The 18,237-nt window shown below is 43.8% G+C and overlaps 1 protein-coding gene across 1 annotated transcript in view; it reads right to left on the bottom strand.

Annotated features, from left to right (window-relative positions):
• Positions 1 to 15,005: 15,005 nt before the first annotated feature.
• LOC141140811 (protein FAM177B-like) overlaps positions 15,006 to 18,237 on the bottom strand; it is a 44,439-nt gene continuing 41,207 nt past the window's right edge. The window contains exon 6 of the mRNA XM_073628315.1: positions 15,006 to 16,566. Within this exon, the coding sequence (XP_073484416.1) occupies positions 16,369 to 16,566 (198 nt within the window). The 3' untranslated portion in view covers positions 15,006 to 16,368. The remainder of the gene's footprint in view (positions 16,567 to 18,237) is intronic.

Raw genomic sequence — 18,237 nt, 5'->3', positions numbered from 1 at the left:
TATATGCATCCCAGGTGTTGTGTATATATATATATATATATATATATATATATACTGTACTGTGTATCCTGCACAGTCTCACCTACAGTATAGCTACCTGCAGCCAGGTGCTTGTGTAGGCTCTTTGAGGCATTTCCAGTTACTGTACTGTGTACCCCACACAGTCTTACCTACAGTATAGCTACCTACAGCCAGGTGCTTGTGTAGGCTCTTTGAAGTATTTCCAGTTACTGTACTGTGTACCCTGCACAGTCTCACCTACAGTATAGCTACCTGCATCCAGGTGCTTGTGTAGGCTCTTGAAGTATTTCCAGTTACTGTACTGTGTACCCTGCACAGTTGCACCTACAGTATATCTACCTGAAGACAAGTGCAGGTGTTATCATACTAATAATACTACAGGCAGTTGATTCTGCTAGCTGCAGTATAATCGGTATATATATATATATATATATATATATATATATATATATATATATATGCTATCGGTACACCAACGTCAGATTGTACCAGGCAAATTTCCCTGTCCCAGCTGCTGCACTGCAGAAAGAAGTTCGCTCCCAGCCATCCACATGCCCAGCCGCTGAATGCTAGCTTGGCAAAATTGCTAGCAGTTCAACTGCTACCTTTTCAGTTGGTAGACTCTGCCCCCTTCCGTGAGTTTGTGGAATGTGCGGTTCCTCAGTGGCATGTTCCCAAACGCCACTTTTTCTCACGGAAGGCGATTCCGGCTCTCTACCGGCATGTGGAAGGTCTTGGCCTCGCTGGACAGGGCGGTCAGCGGTAAGGTGCATATTATCGCTGACTCATGGTCCAGCAGGCATGGACAGGGACGCTACCTAAGTTTCATGGCGCATTGGGTGACTCTGCTGGCAGCTGGGAAGGATGCAGGACAAGGTGCAGTAGTGTTGGAGGTTGTTCGGCCACCACGCCTCCAAAATGCCAGTACTGGTGATTCTGACACACCTCTCTCCTCCACCCCCTCCTCTTCTTCTTCCTCCATGGCCTCTTCCTGTGCTTTGTCCTCGGAACCAGAAGTGCTCCGTAGGCGTTCAAGGGGCTACGCAAGTACGTAGGCCAAAAGATGCCATGCGGTGCTTGAGCTGGTGTGCTTGGGGGACAGGAGCCACACTGGGGCAGAGATTCTGTCAGCTCTGCAGGAGCAGGTTCAGAGGTGGTTGATGCCACGCCAACTTAAGACAGGAATGGTGGTTTGCAACAATGGCACCAACCTCACCTCCGCCCTCTGACAGGGACAACTGACCCATGTGCCCTGTTTGGCTCACGTCCTTAACTTGGTGGTGCAGCGGTTCTTGGGCAGGTACCCGGCTTACAGGATGTCCTGAGGCAGGCCAGGAAAGTCTGTGTGCATTTCCGCCGGTCATATAATGCCAGTGCTCAGCTGGCAGACCTCCAAAAGGAATTTAACCTGCCCAAGAACCGCCTAATCTGTGACATGCCCACCAGGTGGAACTCAACATTGGCCATGCTGCAGCGGCTGCACACGCAGCAGAGGGCCATCAATGAGTACCTGTGCGACTATGGCACCAGGACAGGGTCAGAGGAGCTTGTTTTTTTTTCCCCACACCAGTGGGCCATGATCGGGGATGCATGCACTGTCCTGTCGCCATTTGAGGAGGCCACGAGGATGGTGAGCAGTGACAGTGCATGCATCAGTGACACTGCCCCCCTTGTCCCCCCTTGTGTTGGAGCACACGCTGTGTGGAATAATGGACAGGGCACTTGAGGCAGAACAGAGGCAGAAAGAGGAGGACTTCTTTAGCTCTCAAGGCCCCCTTTATCCAGACAGTGTTCCTGCGTGCCCGCCGATCACACAGGAAGAGGACGAGGAGGAGGATTGTGTCAGCATGGAGGTGGAGCCTGGCACTCAGCATCAGCAGCAGTCTTTAAGGGATCATTTACAGTCCCAAGAAACCCATGGACTTGTACGTGGCTGGGAGGAGGTGGCTGCGGATCATGTCGTCCTTAGTGACCCAGAGGACTCCAGACCGAATGCCTCAAACCTACGCTGTATGGCCTCCCTGATCCTGCAAAGCCTGCGGAAGGATCCTCGTATTCATGGTATCAAGGAGAGGGATCAATACTGGCTGGCAACCCTCCTTGATCCACGTTATAAGGGTAAGGTTGCGGACCTTATCTTGCCGTCGCAGAGGGAGCAGAGGATGAAACATCTTCAGGAGGCCTTGCAGAAAGGTCTGTGCAACGCGTTCCCAGAGACTGGGAGGTTACAAACTCCTGTTCCTGGACAACCTGTTGCTGAGGCTTCAGTCGGTCAAAGAAGGAGCGGTGGAGAAGGTGGCCGTCTGACCGATGCGTTCAGACAATTTTTTAGTCCGCAGCCCCAAGGTATGATTGGTTCCAGCAACCATCGCCAGCGTCTGTTTTACATGGTACAGGAATACCTAGGGGCAAGATCTGACTTGGACACCTTTCCCACCGAAAATCTTGTGGGTTACTGGGTCTTGAGGATGGATCACTGGCCAGAGCTTGCACAGTATGCAATTGAGCTACTGGCCTGTCCTGCATCCAGCGTTCTTTGGGAACGCACATTCAGTGCTGCTGGAGGCTTTGGACAGACGCACCCTTTGATCGGTTACACCGACTCGGTCGATCGACTGACCTTCATAAAAATGAATCAGTCTTGGATCACCACCAGGTACCAAGCACCTGATGCTGATGTAACCGAATAATTTTTTTTGAAATGTCAGATCCCTTCAAGACCGCCTATGCTGATGCTGAGTGACTATCCTGTTATGCTGAGTGATTATCCTCTTCCTCCTCAATGATCATGCTGATAGCTTGTAAGAACATTTTTGGTTCTGGGTGCCGCCACCAGTGGCTAAGGCTCAATTTTTCAGCCCCTGTTTAACAGGGGCGTGTAATTACAATTTTTGATGCAATACTTTGCAGCAGGGCTCGTTCCTGCGCTCCAACTAGAGTATCTGTGAGGGGTTGCAGTGTTGTGGCACCAGCACCAGTGCCTAAGCCCCAATTTTTCTGCCCCTGTTCAACAGGGACATGTAATTACAATTCTTGATCTAATATTTCACAGCAGGGCCCGTTCCAGCGCCCACCAAGAGTAACTGTGAGCAGGGGCTGATTAATGCACAGGCTGGTCTAGGCTGCAGCCTAGGGCCCCACGTGTGCAAGGGCCCCCGATTGGCCATTATATTTTTATTAATTTATATATATTTATGTATATGTAGAATAAAAACCATGCCTGCGTGTTATACGAATACGTCGATAAATGTTTTTTTACTAACAGGGGGCGGTTCGCCACGGGTGCCACCCATTGGGGGTGGGTGTCAGGTCAGCTGTACCGCCTCTCCTGGCCCTGGGACAGCGCTGCGAGCATACTTTAAAGTTGAGAAAACATTACTGCCAGCCCTTTCTCATGCACAGCTCCTCGTGTGTCACTCTCAATGTAAATGGAAGTCTCTTAATACCTCAATTAAAGCTGCTCTGTCTGGCCGCTCTCCTCCTCCCACTCCACCTCCTTCCCGAGTGTAGCCTTTGATTGCAGGAGGAGAGCGGTCATGTGACCGTCAATGAAGCAGCAGAGGAGAGCAGTCACATGACCAGGTCACAAAGAACGGCTTTAATTGAGGTATTTAGAAGCTTTGATTTACAATGAGTGACACAGGAGGAGCGGTGTATGAGAAAGGGCTGGCAGTGATGTTTTCTCAACTTTAGAATATTCCCAGGACACTGGGGGTCTCCTGGGAGTGCAGGGGGGCTTTATAATGAAAGAGGCCTGTGTGATATGCAGGCAAAGGAGTCTGTGTACTATGCATATGTCTGTGTACTGTGCAGGGAAAGGGGTCTGTGTACTGTGCAGGGAAAGGGGGCTGTGTACTGTGCAGGGAAAGGGGGCTGTGTTATGTGCAGGGGGTCTGTGTACTGTGCAGGGAAAGGGGTCTGTGTACTGTGCAGGGAAAGGGGTCTGTGTTATGTGCAGGGGGTCTGTGTACTGTGCAGGGAAAGGGGTCTGTGTACTGTGCAGGGAAAGGGGTCTGTGTACTGTGCAGGGAAAGGGGTCTGTGTACTGTGCAGGGGGCTGTGGGAAGTTCTTTTCCCTGAAACTTCCCTGTTAATGTTAGGGTGCGTGTTATATGCACTCTGAAAATGAAACAAAGGCGCCACTATAAGTGCAGTAAAAAAACATGGAGTTTAATAAAACTGTAAAAAGGTACTCACAAAGGTACATAGTGAACAAGCATGTTGACAAAAGCTGCCGGATATCCTGGGAGTGAGCCTGGTCCATTTCCTGGATTGCAGTGGTGTCCGATGGACAGGCTGCGCCGATGGATGCTGGCACTTCCTGCCGTTGGAACGTATGATTGTTCTGCTGTTGATTATTGCTTGCTTTTATGTGCTGCTGCTGCTGTTTATGGTATTTGTATGGCTTTTATTTTATTGGAATATTACACAGCGTTTCGATTGGTCTCTGCCAGGATGTTGTGATTTTGCCTCAGTTAAACAGGAGCTGCTGCAGACGTTTTTGGCCTAACTGTTGGTTTAGAAAGGTAAAATCTGTTACAAGCTTGCAGGTGTATTTTGAATGTTTTTTTTCTGTGGCATTGCTGTTTATAGTAGGCTCATGTCTGAATGTGTTTGGGCTGTAGACCTGAGAGTTGCACTTGAGGCGTGTAATATAGGTCTACCCTTTTACACATGGCACTAAATAATTTATTTTCTAGTAAAGCATGCTTAGGAGGGGGCCACACAAAAAGTAGCCTAGGGGCCAATGACCACCTTACTCCTCCACTGACTGTGAGGACTTAAAGTGTTGTGGCACCAGCACCACCACCATCACCAAAGGCCCAATTTTTTTGCCCCTGTTCAACAGGGGCATGTAATTACAATTCTTGATCTAATATTTCACAGTAGGGCCCTGTGAGGGCTTACAGTGTTGTGGCAACACCAACACCTAAGGCCCAAATTTCTGCAGAGTATATAGGGCAGGACCCCACTTTCAAACATCCAACTTACAAACAACTCCTACTTGCAAACGGAAGGAGACAACAGGAAGTGAGATAAAATCTACCCCTAGGAAGGGAAATTCTCTCCTGTAAGAGTTAATATGGGAAAAACGTTTCTCCTTTCCACTGATGCTTTATCACCAATCCTTGTTTCACTAAAAACCCCAAATTTTCAAAAAACATTTGTCATTGGCACAAAAAGTGAGGTGAAATCTTCTGAAGAGGAGCACAGACAGCAAAACAAATATCACAGGGGTGATAACCCTTCCCTATGTTTTCCCAAAAAGCTTAAAATAGATTTTTTGGCTGGAGCTAAACACGTTAAAATGTACCAGTTCAAAATTACAAACAGATTCTACTTAACAACAAACCTTCAGTCCCTGTCTTGTTTGCAGTGCCTGTATACTGCTGCTCAGAGTATATAGGGCCTGGTGGCCCCACGCCTTTCCTTTTTTTAATCTGGGTGCGGGGTTCCCCTTAATATCCATACAAGACCCAAAGGGCCTGGTAATGGACTGGGGGGTACCCATGCCGTTTGTCTCACTGATTTTCATTCATATTGCCAGGACCCGACATTAAATTAAAGCCACAAGCAGTTTTAAATGACTTTTATTCCTTTAAAAATGTCATTTTGTGCAGGGACTGTTCTAAGCACGGGAAACGCGCGCCACTTTACAGGCATACTATAGACACCCCCCAGGTATGATATTTAAAGGAATATTTCACTTTTTTTTTTTTTTTACTTTAAGCATCCTTAAAATCACTGCTCCTGAAAAAACGGCCGTTTTTAAAACTTTTGTTTGCATTGATATATGACCCCAGGGGCAGGACCCGGGTCCCCAAACCCTTTTTAGGACAATACCATGCAAATTAGCCTTTAAAATTAGCACTTTTGATCTTGAACGTTCGAGTCCCATAGACGTCAATAGGGTTCTAACGTTCGTGCAAATTTTCGGTCCGTTCGCAGGTTCTGGTGCGAACCGAACCAGGGGGTGTTCGGCTCATCCCTACTGCCTTGCTAAAAAAGTTGAGGGTAAAGGTGATGGACTGGCCAAGTATGTCTCCAGACCTAAACCCTATTGAGCATCTGTGGGGCATCCTCAAAGCAAAGTGGGAGGAGCACAAGGTCTCTAACATCCACCAGCTCTGTGATGTCATCATGGAGGAGTGGAAGAGGACTCCAGTGGCAGCTTGTGAAGTGTAAGGGCTTACCTTGGTTAGAGTCCATAGTGCAGAGATGTATGCTCACCCTTGCAAATACACACAGCCCACAGTAAAAAAAGCTACCTGGGCTGTGATTCTGTGCACGGGGGCTTGACAGGAATTTTCCAAAGGATTGTTGAAGTGAAGCTGTAGTCAGGGATTCCGGAAGTCAGAGTTAACAATGAACAGAGCCAGGGTCAGAAGCCAGGGTCAGTCTTGGAACACCACAACCTGAACACAGGAACCTTTGGCAGTACAAGAGACAATGAACTGCACAGCCCTCAGAGTAAGGCAGTGTTTTATAGCCAGCTGATTAGATAAACTGCCTCAGCTAAACCAGGCTGAATAATGAACTGAGGTGTGGCTCAGAGGCAATACAACAGGAGCAGTACACAGAAAGTTGATCGGTTCAATACCTCCTTGAGCCACTTGGGGCATGACCACACCTGGCTGTTTGCATGGCACGGTAGGAACCATGACATGAAGCTCTGGTGAACTCCATACCCAAGAGGGTTAAGGCAGTGCTGGAAAATATTGGTGGCCACACAAAATATTGACATTTTCACTTAGGGGTGTACTCACTTTTGTTGTCAGTGGTTTAGACAATAATGGCTGTGTGTTGAGTTATTTTGAGGGGACAGCAAATTTACACTGTTATACAAGCTGTACACTCACTACTTTACATTGTAGCAAAGTGTCATTTCTTCAGTGTTGTCACATGAAAAGATATAATAAAATATTTACAAAAATGTGAGGGGTGTACTCACTTTTGTTAGATACTGTTGTACCGCTGGTAGATTTTCAATCTACTGCTTGTAGGTAAATTTAGTGGGTTATCTGTTCATACATAGTCAGATTTGCCTCTGTTCCAGCTTGGCTGAGTTGCATGTAGTTTCACACTGTGCCTGTGGGTGTCGTTGTTGCCATGGGCCGGTGTTGGAAAGGCAACACGCTGAAGCGTATGAGTGCTCCTCTGTCCCGGAGATAACTCGGTGGAGGTGGTCCTCCGAGTTGCATTCTGAGGAAGGGTATTTATGGGACAGATGCCATGTTTTAGGGTTCGTTTCGTTCCACCTGCTGGCCCTCCTGGCCGACAGGTATGTGCTAGGAGTACTACCTCATGGTCCTCCGATCGGGAGGCCCACGTAGCTGCAGCGTGTGGCTGGGCCCAGAAGCCTGTCTGGGGCCTACCACAGTGGCGGAGGAATGTCCTGGGCTGTCTGTCCTACGGGAAGAAGCTGGACAACTGAGTAGATCCCAGGGGAGGACCCGTCGTGGAAGGATCATGCAGAGTGCTGGTCTGGAGAGGGGCCTGGTGACTCAGTTGGAGGACGCATCCTAAAGTAACCCTACCGCATAGTACTGCCGGGTCGGCTTAACCACTTGACAACTGGGCACTTAAACCCCCTTCCTAACCAGACCAATTTTCAGCTTTCGGTGCTCTCACATTTTGAATGACAATTACTCAGTCATGCAACACTGTACCTATATGAAATTTTTGTCCTTTTTTTTCCACACAAATAGAGCTTTCTTTTGGTGGTATTTAATCACCGTTGGGTTTTTTTATTTTTTGCGCTATAAAAGAAAAAAGACTGAAAATTCGGTAAAAAAATAAAATTTTCTTTGTTTCTGTTATAAAATTTAGCAAATTTAGTAATTTTTCTTCGTAAATTTTGGCCACAATTTATACTGCTACATATCTTTGGTAAAAATAAGTACAAATCGGTGTAAATTATTTGGTCTTTGTGAAAGTTATAGAGTCCAAAAGCTATGGTGCCAATATCTGAAAATTGATCACACCTGAATTACTGACGGCCTATCTATATTCTTGACATGCCAGAAAAGTACAAATACCCCCCAAATGACCCCTTTTTGGAAAGAAGACATTCCAAGGTATTTAGTAAGAGGCATGGTGAGTTTTTTGAAGTTGTAATTTTTTCCCACGATTCTTTGCAAAATCAAGATTTTTTTTTTCTTTTTTTTTTTCCACAAAAATGTCATATTAGCAGGTTATTTCTCACACACCGCATATGCATACCACAAATTACACCCCAAAACACATTCTGCTATTACTCCCGAGTACGGCGATACCACATGTGTGAGACTTTTACACAGCGTGGCCACATACAGAGGTCCAACATGCAGGGGAGCACCTTCAGGTGTTCTGGAGTGCCCAGGCAAATTCTGACATTTTTCTCCTACATGTAAAAATCATCATTTATTTGCTAGCAAATTACATAGAACCCCAAAACATTATATATGTTTTTTTAGCAAAGACCCTAGAGAATACAATGGCGGTTGTTGCAACTTTTTATCTTGCACGGTATTTGCGCAGCAATTTTTTGAACGCTTTTTTTTGGGAAAAAAAAAACAGTTTGTGCTTTAAAAAAAAAAAAAAAAAAAACAGTAAAGTTGGCCCAATGTTTTTACATAATGTGAAAGATGAAGTTACACCGAGTAAATAGATACCTAACATGTCACCCTTCAAAATCGCACGCGCTCGTGGAATGGCGCCAAACTTCGCTACTTAAAAATCCCCATAGGCGACGCTTTAAAATTTTTTACTGGTTACATGTTTTGAGTTACAGAGGAGGTCTAGAGCCAAAATTTCTCTCGCTCTAACGTTCGCACCGATACCTCACATGTGTGGTTTGAACACCGTTTTCATATGTGGGCAGGACTTATATGTGCATTCGCTTCTGCATGCGAGCACACGGACAGGAGCGCTTTAAAAATTTTTTATTTTTTTTTTTTATTGTTCATTTTACTTTATTTATTTTAGTTTGACACTTTTTTCCCCCAAAAAATTTTTTTGATCACTTTTATTTCTATTACAAGGAATGTAAACATCCCTTGTAATAGGAATATGGCATGACAGGTCCTCTTTACAGTGAGATATGGGGTCAATAAGACCCCACATCTCCCTCTAGGCTGGGAAACCTGAAATAAAAAAAATTAAAAAACGATCCTGGCTTCGATCGTAGTGATGAGACGGTAGAAGCACCAGAGGGCGGCAGGAAGGGGGAGAGGTCCCCTCTCGCCTCCCATAAGAACGATCAAGCAGTGGAACAGCCGCTATGATCATTCCTATGGTGTAGGGAATCGCCGGCTGAAAAAGCTGATATCTGAATGATGCCTGTAGCTGCACCCATCAATCAGATATCCCCGCACAAAGTCAAGGACGTCGTATGACGGCCGGAGGGCCGGTGGTTAAAACACATTTTTTTTTTAACACAAAGTTGTCCATTTATACAATATTTCTAACACATAACATGTACATACCAAAAATGACATCCCAAAATAGATTCTCCTACTCCTCCTGAGTACGGCGATACCACATGTGTGAGACTTCCACAGCCTAGCCACATACAGAGGCCGAGTACAGCTGAATATGGCCGAGCATGGCTGAGCATGGCTGCGCATGGCTGGGTATGGCTGCGCATGGCAGGGTATGGCTGGACATGGCTGGGTATGGCTGCGCATGGCTGGGTATGGCAGAGTATCGCCGAATATGACTGGGTATGGCTGGGTATTGCAGAGTATGGCTGGGTATTGCAGAGTATGACTGGGTATGACTGGGTATTACGGAGTATTGCAGAGTATTGCGGGGTGTTGCAGAGTATTGCGGGGTGTTGCAGAGTATTGCAGGGTGTTGCGGAGTAGTACAGAGTATTGCAGAGTATTGCGGGGTGTTGCGGAGTAGTGCAGAGTATTGCGGGGTGTTGCGGAGTAGTGCGGAGTATTGCAGGGTATTGCAGGGTATTGAAGGGTATTGCAGGGTATTGCAGGGTATTGTGGGGGTATTGCAGAATATTGTGGGGTGTTGCGGAAGAATTGTGGGGTATTGCAGAGTAGTGCAGAGTATTGTGGAGTGTTGTGGAGTAGTGCAGAGTATTGCAGAGCATTGTGGGTTTTGCAGAGTATTGTGGGGTATTGTGGGGTGTTGCAGGGTATTGCAGAGTATTGTGGGGTATTGCGGGGTATTGTGGGGTATGGCAGAGTATTGTGGGGTATGGCAGAGTATTGTGGGGTATGGCAGAGTATTGTGGGGTATGGCAGAGTATTGTGGGGTATTGCAGGGTATTGTGGGGTTTGGCAGAGTATTGTGGGGTATTGCGGGGTATTGTGGGGTATGGCAGAGTACTGTGGGGTATTGCGGGGTATGGCAGAGTATTGTGGGGTATTGTGGGGTATGGCAGAGTATTGTGAGGTATTGTGGGGTAACGCTGCTACCATCCGATCCCTCCCCCGCTCCTCCCCCTCTGTACCGATCGGTACAGAGAGGGGAGGGAGGAACATTTGACGGAGCGATCACATGGTAAACGGCCGCGATTAGCGGCCGTTCACAGTAATCCGTGATGCGCCGGGTCCTCTGGACCCGGCAGTCACGGAAGTTCTCGGGTGCACGCCCCAGGGGGCGCGTGAGAGCAGTATTCTGGGAGGACGTCCCAGGGACGTCCACCCAGGATAACCCGATCGTGCTGTGGCCGTCTTTCGGCTATGGCCCGGTCGGCATGTGGTTAAAGGTTCTAGTGCTGTGTTTGCTGTTCATCTTAAACCATTACATCCTGTGGCAGAGGATCGTACGGGTATTGTTCCAATCAAGTCTGTGGCAGAGACTTTTGTTCGTGCTGCATACTGGCTGCTAGGTTAGTGAGAGAAACCTATCCAGGCGGGAAAAGATTCAATTCTAAAGAGATAGTACATTCATCTACAAGTTCTAAATTCCTAGTGCTACACCAAGAAAAGGTATTTGAACTTCCCTGCAACTCTCCTTCTACCTCTTTCCTGCTACTTCCTTTGGTTTATGTTTATTAAAGCATTGGAAAAGATACTCAAGTGTCCGGTGCCTACATCGCATGTTGATAAACGCAACGGGACCCTAGACCCGGTTCTGGTGAAATAGAGGTAGCGAAGGTGACGGTAACAGCCCGCAATAAACCAGCAGCTCCACCGAGAGTTAGTGCTACACTGTATATATCTGAAAATTGACCAATCCCGATGTACGGACAGCCTCATTTTTTGAGGCCTGAAAATGCCAGGACAGTACAAATATCTCCCAAATGACCCCTTTTTGAAAGTAGATACTCCAAGGTATTTATAAGAGGCATGGTAAGTTCTTTGAGGCTATAATTATTTGTCCCAATTTTTGAAAAATTAAGAAATTCACAATTTTTAACAATTTTTTAGATACTGTCACCAGTGCAGTACAGCATCATCATTTAACTGGTGTGGCTGTGATCAGGGACACTGACTGGTGACAGTATGTAAAAAAATAAATCCATTTTTTTTTCAAATTTTAAAATACTTTTTAACCACTTCAGCCCCGGAAGATTTTCCTGCTTAATGACCGGCCATTTTTTGCGATACGGCAATGCGACGCTGTACCCAAACAAAATTGACATCCTTGTTTTCCCACAAATAGAGTTTTCTTTTGGTGATATTTGATCACCTCTGCGGTTTTTATTTGTTGTGCTATAAAACAAAAAACCGCGTCAATTTTGAAAAAAAAAAAAAACACAATATTTTTTACTTTTGCTATAAAAAACATCGCAATTTTTAAAAAACAAAAACAAATTCCTTCCTCAGTTTAGGCCGATATATATTCTTCTCCATGTTTTTGGTAGAAAAAAAAATTTGCAATAAGCGTATATTGATTGGTTTGCGCATTTTTTTTTTTTTTTACTAGTAATGGCAGTGAGCTGCAATTTTTATCGGGACTGCAACATTGCAACGGACACATCGGACGCTTTTTACACTTTTTTGGGACCACTGACATTTATACAGCGTTCAGTACTAAAAAAAAAATGCACTGATCTCTGTATAAATGTCACTGGCAGGGAAGGGGTTAACACTATGGGGTGATCAAGGGGTTAACTGTGTTCCCTAGGTGTGTTCTAACTGTGAGGGGGAATGTGGCTGACTAGAGGAGGAGAGAGATCGTTGTTCCTACTTAATAGGAACACACGATCTGTCTCCTCTCCCCTGACGGAATGGGTGCCCGGCGGTCATCGTGCCTGCCGGGCACTCGGCTCCAGCGACCATAGTCGTGGAAGTGGCATACTGTATTGAAATGACATACTGTATAGTAAAAAGTACAGCTGCTCATTCACTTGCTTCATTTCAACCACAGGTTCACTTAACCCCCTTCACACCTTAGCATTAATTTACCGCAAACTGGCACACATTGCAATGTGAGTTAACTTGTGTTCCAGTAAGGCAGGCCATCAATTATTCAGCAGTTACCATACCTGAAGCTAATTATTAATGCAACATATGTGCATTGCGCAATGTAGAGTGGTTTGTGATGGTAAAGAAAGAATCTATTGGGAATGGGACTTTAAAGGTACCTCATATATGTACAGAAAGACAATTACTTAAATAAGAGTATACATCGTTTATTCAAAAACGGACACATTAAACAACATAACAAAAATATGCAACTGCAGTTACAATCATGGTCCTGGGTGTGCACGCCTATCTAAACCCTGACCTAATGTGAAAAACTGGAGTTGCATGTACATAGTTCCTGCATCCTAAAGTTTCGACATGTTTCGCCGGATCGGCTTCATCAGGAAAAGGACAAAGGTGTTCAGGTACTACATATCAAAACCAATGATTTGTGTAGAGCCTTAGGTGTATAGACAAAAAACTAAAATAGTAAGCACAGCCGGGGGGTGGGGGGAGTCACACGCCCCTACCGCCTAGACCCCAAACTGGTTTGGGGTCCAGGCGGTAGGGGCGTGTGACTCCCCCCCCCCCGGCTGTGTTTACTCCGGGATCCACCAAGATATGGGGTCGGGGCTCCGGGGTGTGTGTGGTATTTATGGGTGGGGATTTGGTGCCCTTCCCCTTTTTTTTTTTTTTCTCTTTTTCTCAAAGTGAGCCATGCATTTACAATACCATATTGAGTCCATTAAAAATAAAAAATGAATTTTGTCTGTGTATGGTTATAAATTAATTAATTTTAATTTTGTTTTTTGTCTATACACCTAAGGCTCTATAAAAATCATTGGTTTTAATATGTAGTACCTGAACACCTTCGTCCTTTTCCTGATGAAGCTGATCCGGCAAAACATGTCGAAACTTTAGGACGCAGGAACTATGTACATGCAACTCCAGTTTTTCACATTAGGTCAGGGTTTAGATAGGTGTGCATAGGTGTCTATTTGTTTTTGAATAAACGATTTATACTCTTATTTAAGTAATTGTCTTTCTGTACATATGAGGTACCTTAAAAGTCCCTTTCCCAATAGATTCTTTCTTTACCATTTTTTAGGGATGTTGGTACATTTGTATTATATGTTTTTTGTTTGGTGCTGGCCTCTTTCCACATATATCTGGTGTGTGATGGGTTAATGCAAGATAAAACATGCTTTTTACCATGCGTTTAGGGCAATGTATAAGTGTGAAAGAAGCCTCAAGGAAACCTGTATTGAGGATGCATGGATGATATACCGTAACTGCTCAACCCTCCTGAAAATACCACAACCCTGGCTTTCACACTGATCCAATGGTTTCAGTATTTTCTCAGTCATTGACCTGGAACTAATAAGTAGAGTAGGCATTCTGTATGTTTGTTCTGGATCAGTTACAAGTACAACGTACTAAAGCCAAAAGCGGCCAGGCAAATTGTATTTTTAGAAAGTCATCAGCAATGCTAGCATCCATATTTCTCCTGGTACAGGTTTGTGGACCTACCATCGAAAAAATAGGATTTGTGTACTCAGCATAGGTCCTTTCCTTGGACCTCATTGAAGGACACAAGAAGCCTTGTACTGTCATGTTATACTGTTGCCTACAGGAGGATTGGACAATGGCTAACAAAAACTGTAGGCCCACCCAGGGTAACTCCTCCTGCTCCCACAATGCCACAGTTTTGTAGCAAAGTATTACCAAGAGCATGATTATAAATACAGAATGGTGCGACTTGTATCCCCACAATATTTACTACTTTCTGGGTGCCTAGGCACTAAATTAGAGCACAGTCACTACAATGCTCAGCTGTACTAACCTAAAATACTGCCATGTCTCAGCGATAATGTGAACCACTGATTCTCCAGAAGACCCTTGCAGCTACACCATACAATAGCAGTACAAAATTGTTAGCCATACCTAATGTATATGTTGGTAAAAAATAGGGCTGAAGCAGGTAACCATTGTGCTTACTACTATATACCTAATATGGGTTCACCTCCCCATACACCTGGCATTTGTTTGTTTGGCATGTTAGACAAACAATACTGGCCCCATTACACTGGAAGATTTTTGAGAAACACGTTTTTGGCCCATAAAGCCCATATTCAAATGCCCACTCCAGCCGGTATAACGGCGTCTCAGAACATTCTCATTGGTCAGCATGGTCCCGTGGCTAGCACTGATTAATAAGCACTCACCACTGAAAGAAATATGCTGCTATGCAGCCTCCAGTGCTGTTTTCTGAAGTTCTAAAGAGCTGGACTGTTACACCTGCTGGAGAGAGTGATGAAAGCTTTTGATCATATAAGATACATGTACGGAGGACCTGAGGGGTGGGGAGGGTGTTTATTCACCTTTTTATTTTTTGTGAATTAAACCTTTAATAAACAGATCATATCCTATGAAGAGTCTTACGTATGAAAACAGGAACTGTCCCCATAAAATTTGGAACCTGTGGTATAATTCAACTCTTACCCTAAACTCAGAATGACCTACCCTGGTCCAAAATTCATAACTATTGCAATCAGTGTACATTTGCCTCTCTGTACTATGTCAGATACTGCATGAGCGCAAGAAAAACAAAAAAAACATAAATCCAGATGATTTTGCATATTCATATAATTTTATACTTACAAACAACTGTTTTCGTTTAAAAAATTTTTTTTTTTAACAAGCTGTAATGAGGAAATACTGCATGAATTACACACCAACAACCAATCTGCATTACTATCAGTAGCTATTTAGCCATTCCACCTCTTACAATGGGACTGTTCCCAGCTGGAAGTTATGCACAAACACCTGCAATTCTGATGTACTGCTTATGTGTGAAAGATAATATAGTGAGCAGGTAAGTAGTCATGCAGATAAACTCTCAGGAAGGAAGGCAGAGTGGATGATGCTACTTCTGACCAGACCTCCCGAAAACAGGCAGGATAAATTAAAGATGAGATGTTCCAGGGCTAATTGCATAAATCTTCAGTTAAATAATAACAGCTTATTTAATTAAAGAAACTCTTCCACCTTCTCCATTGTTACTAGCCCTCTCCCTCATCCACTTATACTCACCTTTGCCATACCTCCCTGCCAATCTGTCAAATATATGGTGGTTCTGGTCCTCTCAGAATGCAATGCTTGTCCCTGAACAGCCAAACAGGCCTGAACACCGTCAACTGAAAAGTGGGACTGTGTTGTCAACCTTGCATAAGTTCTGACACTATCTGTATCTTACACAAGGTTTAACTGTAGTTCAGATTTAGAGAGCAGAGAAGGTGAATATGTGTGGGTCACGCAGTGAGCTAGTAAGAGCCTGGATGGACAAAATAGCGTTTTTTTAAGCTACACTGTTTTATAAAACTTAATGTAGCACTAATCGTTCAGCAGAAATGAATGGATACTCCTGTTTCAAGACTGGTAGTGACTCCAGTACATTGAGTTCCTTGCCTATTAACCACGACTTAGTCAACCTGCAGCTTTTCAGTTGTGGACCTGAGGAACCAAACATGGCTCCCAACATTTTTTTTATTGGATTTTCCCTACCACTGTTCTCATCTATGCAGTGGACAGGAAGTCAGGACAGTAAGTAAAAAAAATGTTTTACCTTTGCTGGAAGAAGAGGTGACTAGAAAGATATAAGCACAATCTGTCTACTCTCACACCATTAATGTAATAGTGGGGTGGTAGGGAAATTGTTGACTGCCACACTGTGCTGCCATCTTGCCTCATTGCAAGCATTCCTCTTGTTCCATTATACTTTGTTCATTCTTGTATATCTTTAGATAAATGCTACAGCCTTTAAAATATACAGTATCCTTGATAGTTGGTACACTCAGGTTGGCTTCCAGGCTTCATGAAGGTCCACCTCCAGCTTTCGTAGTTACCAACTTGAAGACCATCATCCCTTTCACATAAATTAATTTGTGACTGTAACTAGTCTTGAGTTTGTGTGTGGGTTAAGATCATCTGACTATTTCTCATTCAAACTAGCGTTGGACTTGTGAGTCTCCGAGTCTAGATGATATTTGTCTTCTGCATCCAGTGACATCTCCTGGCTTGAAATGGTTCCATATTCCATGCTCTGCATCTGTAAATGATCCTTCTCTCTCAGGGCATTTTTATCTCCCATTTCTTCAACATAAGTACCATCATCCTCTTCATCACTGTCCTAAATAATGAAAAGTATATTTAGAGAAAAAGTGGACAATCATGCTTCTGAAAAATTACCAGCTTGTATTGGAAGTTTAAGCCTCTAATTAGCTTTTTTAGGGATGACAAAAGTTGGCCATACATGGGGAGATGGAGCTAAAATAATTCATCCCTTGAGCCAACTGAATGCCTAATCTGCCATATCTGATGATCAGATTGATTAGAGATTGTTAGAAAGACTAGGAGCCCAGCTTTAAGCAGCAATGTGACCTTAGAGCAGCCATAATGCTGCTTTAAAAAAAATAAGATATATATATATATATATATATATATATATATATATATATATATATATATATATATATATATATATATATATATATGCACAGGAATGTACTTTACAAATGTGCAATATCCTCTGTTTGCTTGGGTCTCCAAGGCAAGTGGAATGCAATTCAAACAATTCAAGTTAAAAAAACAAAACGGATGGAGAAGAACCAAGTCAAGCGACCTGTCAAAGGTCTAGCATTTTGTAGTTTTAAGTAAACTATGATAGTTTTAAATCAATTCTATTTTACATTTTTTTTTTAAAGCGGAGTTCCACCCACTTTCTCAACTTGTTCTTAAAAGGAATGACTACCCCTTACACCACTCATTTTTAGATAACAATTTTTATTTATTTTTTTCCTTTCTTGCCTTAAATTAAGTACCTTGTGTACTTCCGTCCCAGATTCGCCGCGGCCCAGGGCATCATATCCTGCTGCTCCTCCGCTGCCTTCTGAAAGTGCCGCATGACTCGTGCATGCACACCAGGAAACTGGCGGTGAAGCCTGAAGGCTCCACTGCCAGTTTCCTTTAGTTAGAATGGTGGCTCCTGCATACGATCCGATGGACGGATCGGCCTCGGGGGGGCGACATTGCGGGCTCCCTGGACAGGTAAGTGTCCTTATTAAAAAAGTCAGCAGCTACAGTGTTTGTAGCTGCTGACTTAAAAAAAAAAAATTGTGGCTGGTAAACCGCTTTTAGATGTATTTAAAGTGATGTTTTATATCTGTTTTTAATTATTTATATGCTTTTTTTTTCTTTGACAAATAAACATTTAATATAGGGTTCAATGGCAGGATTTCCCAAAATATTTAATCTTTTTAACTAAAACTGCAAACAGAGCTTTTCCTAATAGGTAGGCAGGAAGGGAGATGAAGGAAGAAGGAATATTTGCTCAAAATTATTTATAAGAATGTCAATTTTTTAAGCTCTAAAGGCTATATTCAGCCATGCAGTTAAGGATAGACAGGTAAACAATTGAAAAATAATCTATAGCCCCCCCCACCAGCTAGCTAGAAATAAAAATACAAAAATATTTTTACACAACAATTCATATTTACACTACTTTTAAAAAAAGGTTCTTAAAATTAATATTCTAGCCCTGACCATAATGCATCATATAAAAGGAAATATATACAAAACCACTAAACATGATCTTTAAAAGAACACATGTATATTTTGCATGTTTATGAAAACAAAGTTTTCACTAAGAAAAATACAGCATAAGAATGTCTGTGATTGGGCAGTACAGCAAAAACCTAACACAATCTACATTGCCGACCCTTTGAACATTTTTGTTAATCCTGTGTCCCCTGAGCTTTGCTATTGGCTTTCAATGTGATGGGTAGCTGAACTGGCCAATGAG

Source organism: Aquarana catesbeiana, linkage group LG04 (genome assembly GCF_042186555.1).
Source record: "Aquarana catesbeiana isolate 2022-GZ linkage group LG04, ASM4218655v1, whole genome shotgun sequence".
Lineage (NCBI taxonomy): Eukaryota > Metazoa > Chordata > Amphibia > Anura > Ranidae > Aquarana > Aquarana catesbeiana.
Note: the sequence above shows the minus strand (reverse complement) of the source record. Positions and strands in the feature narration are given on the sequence as shown.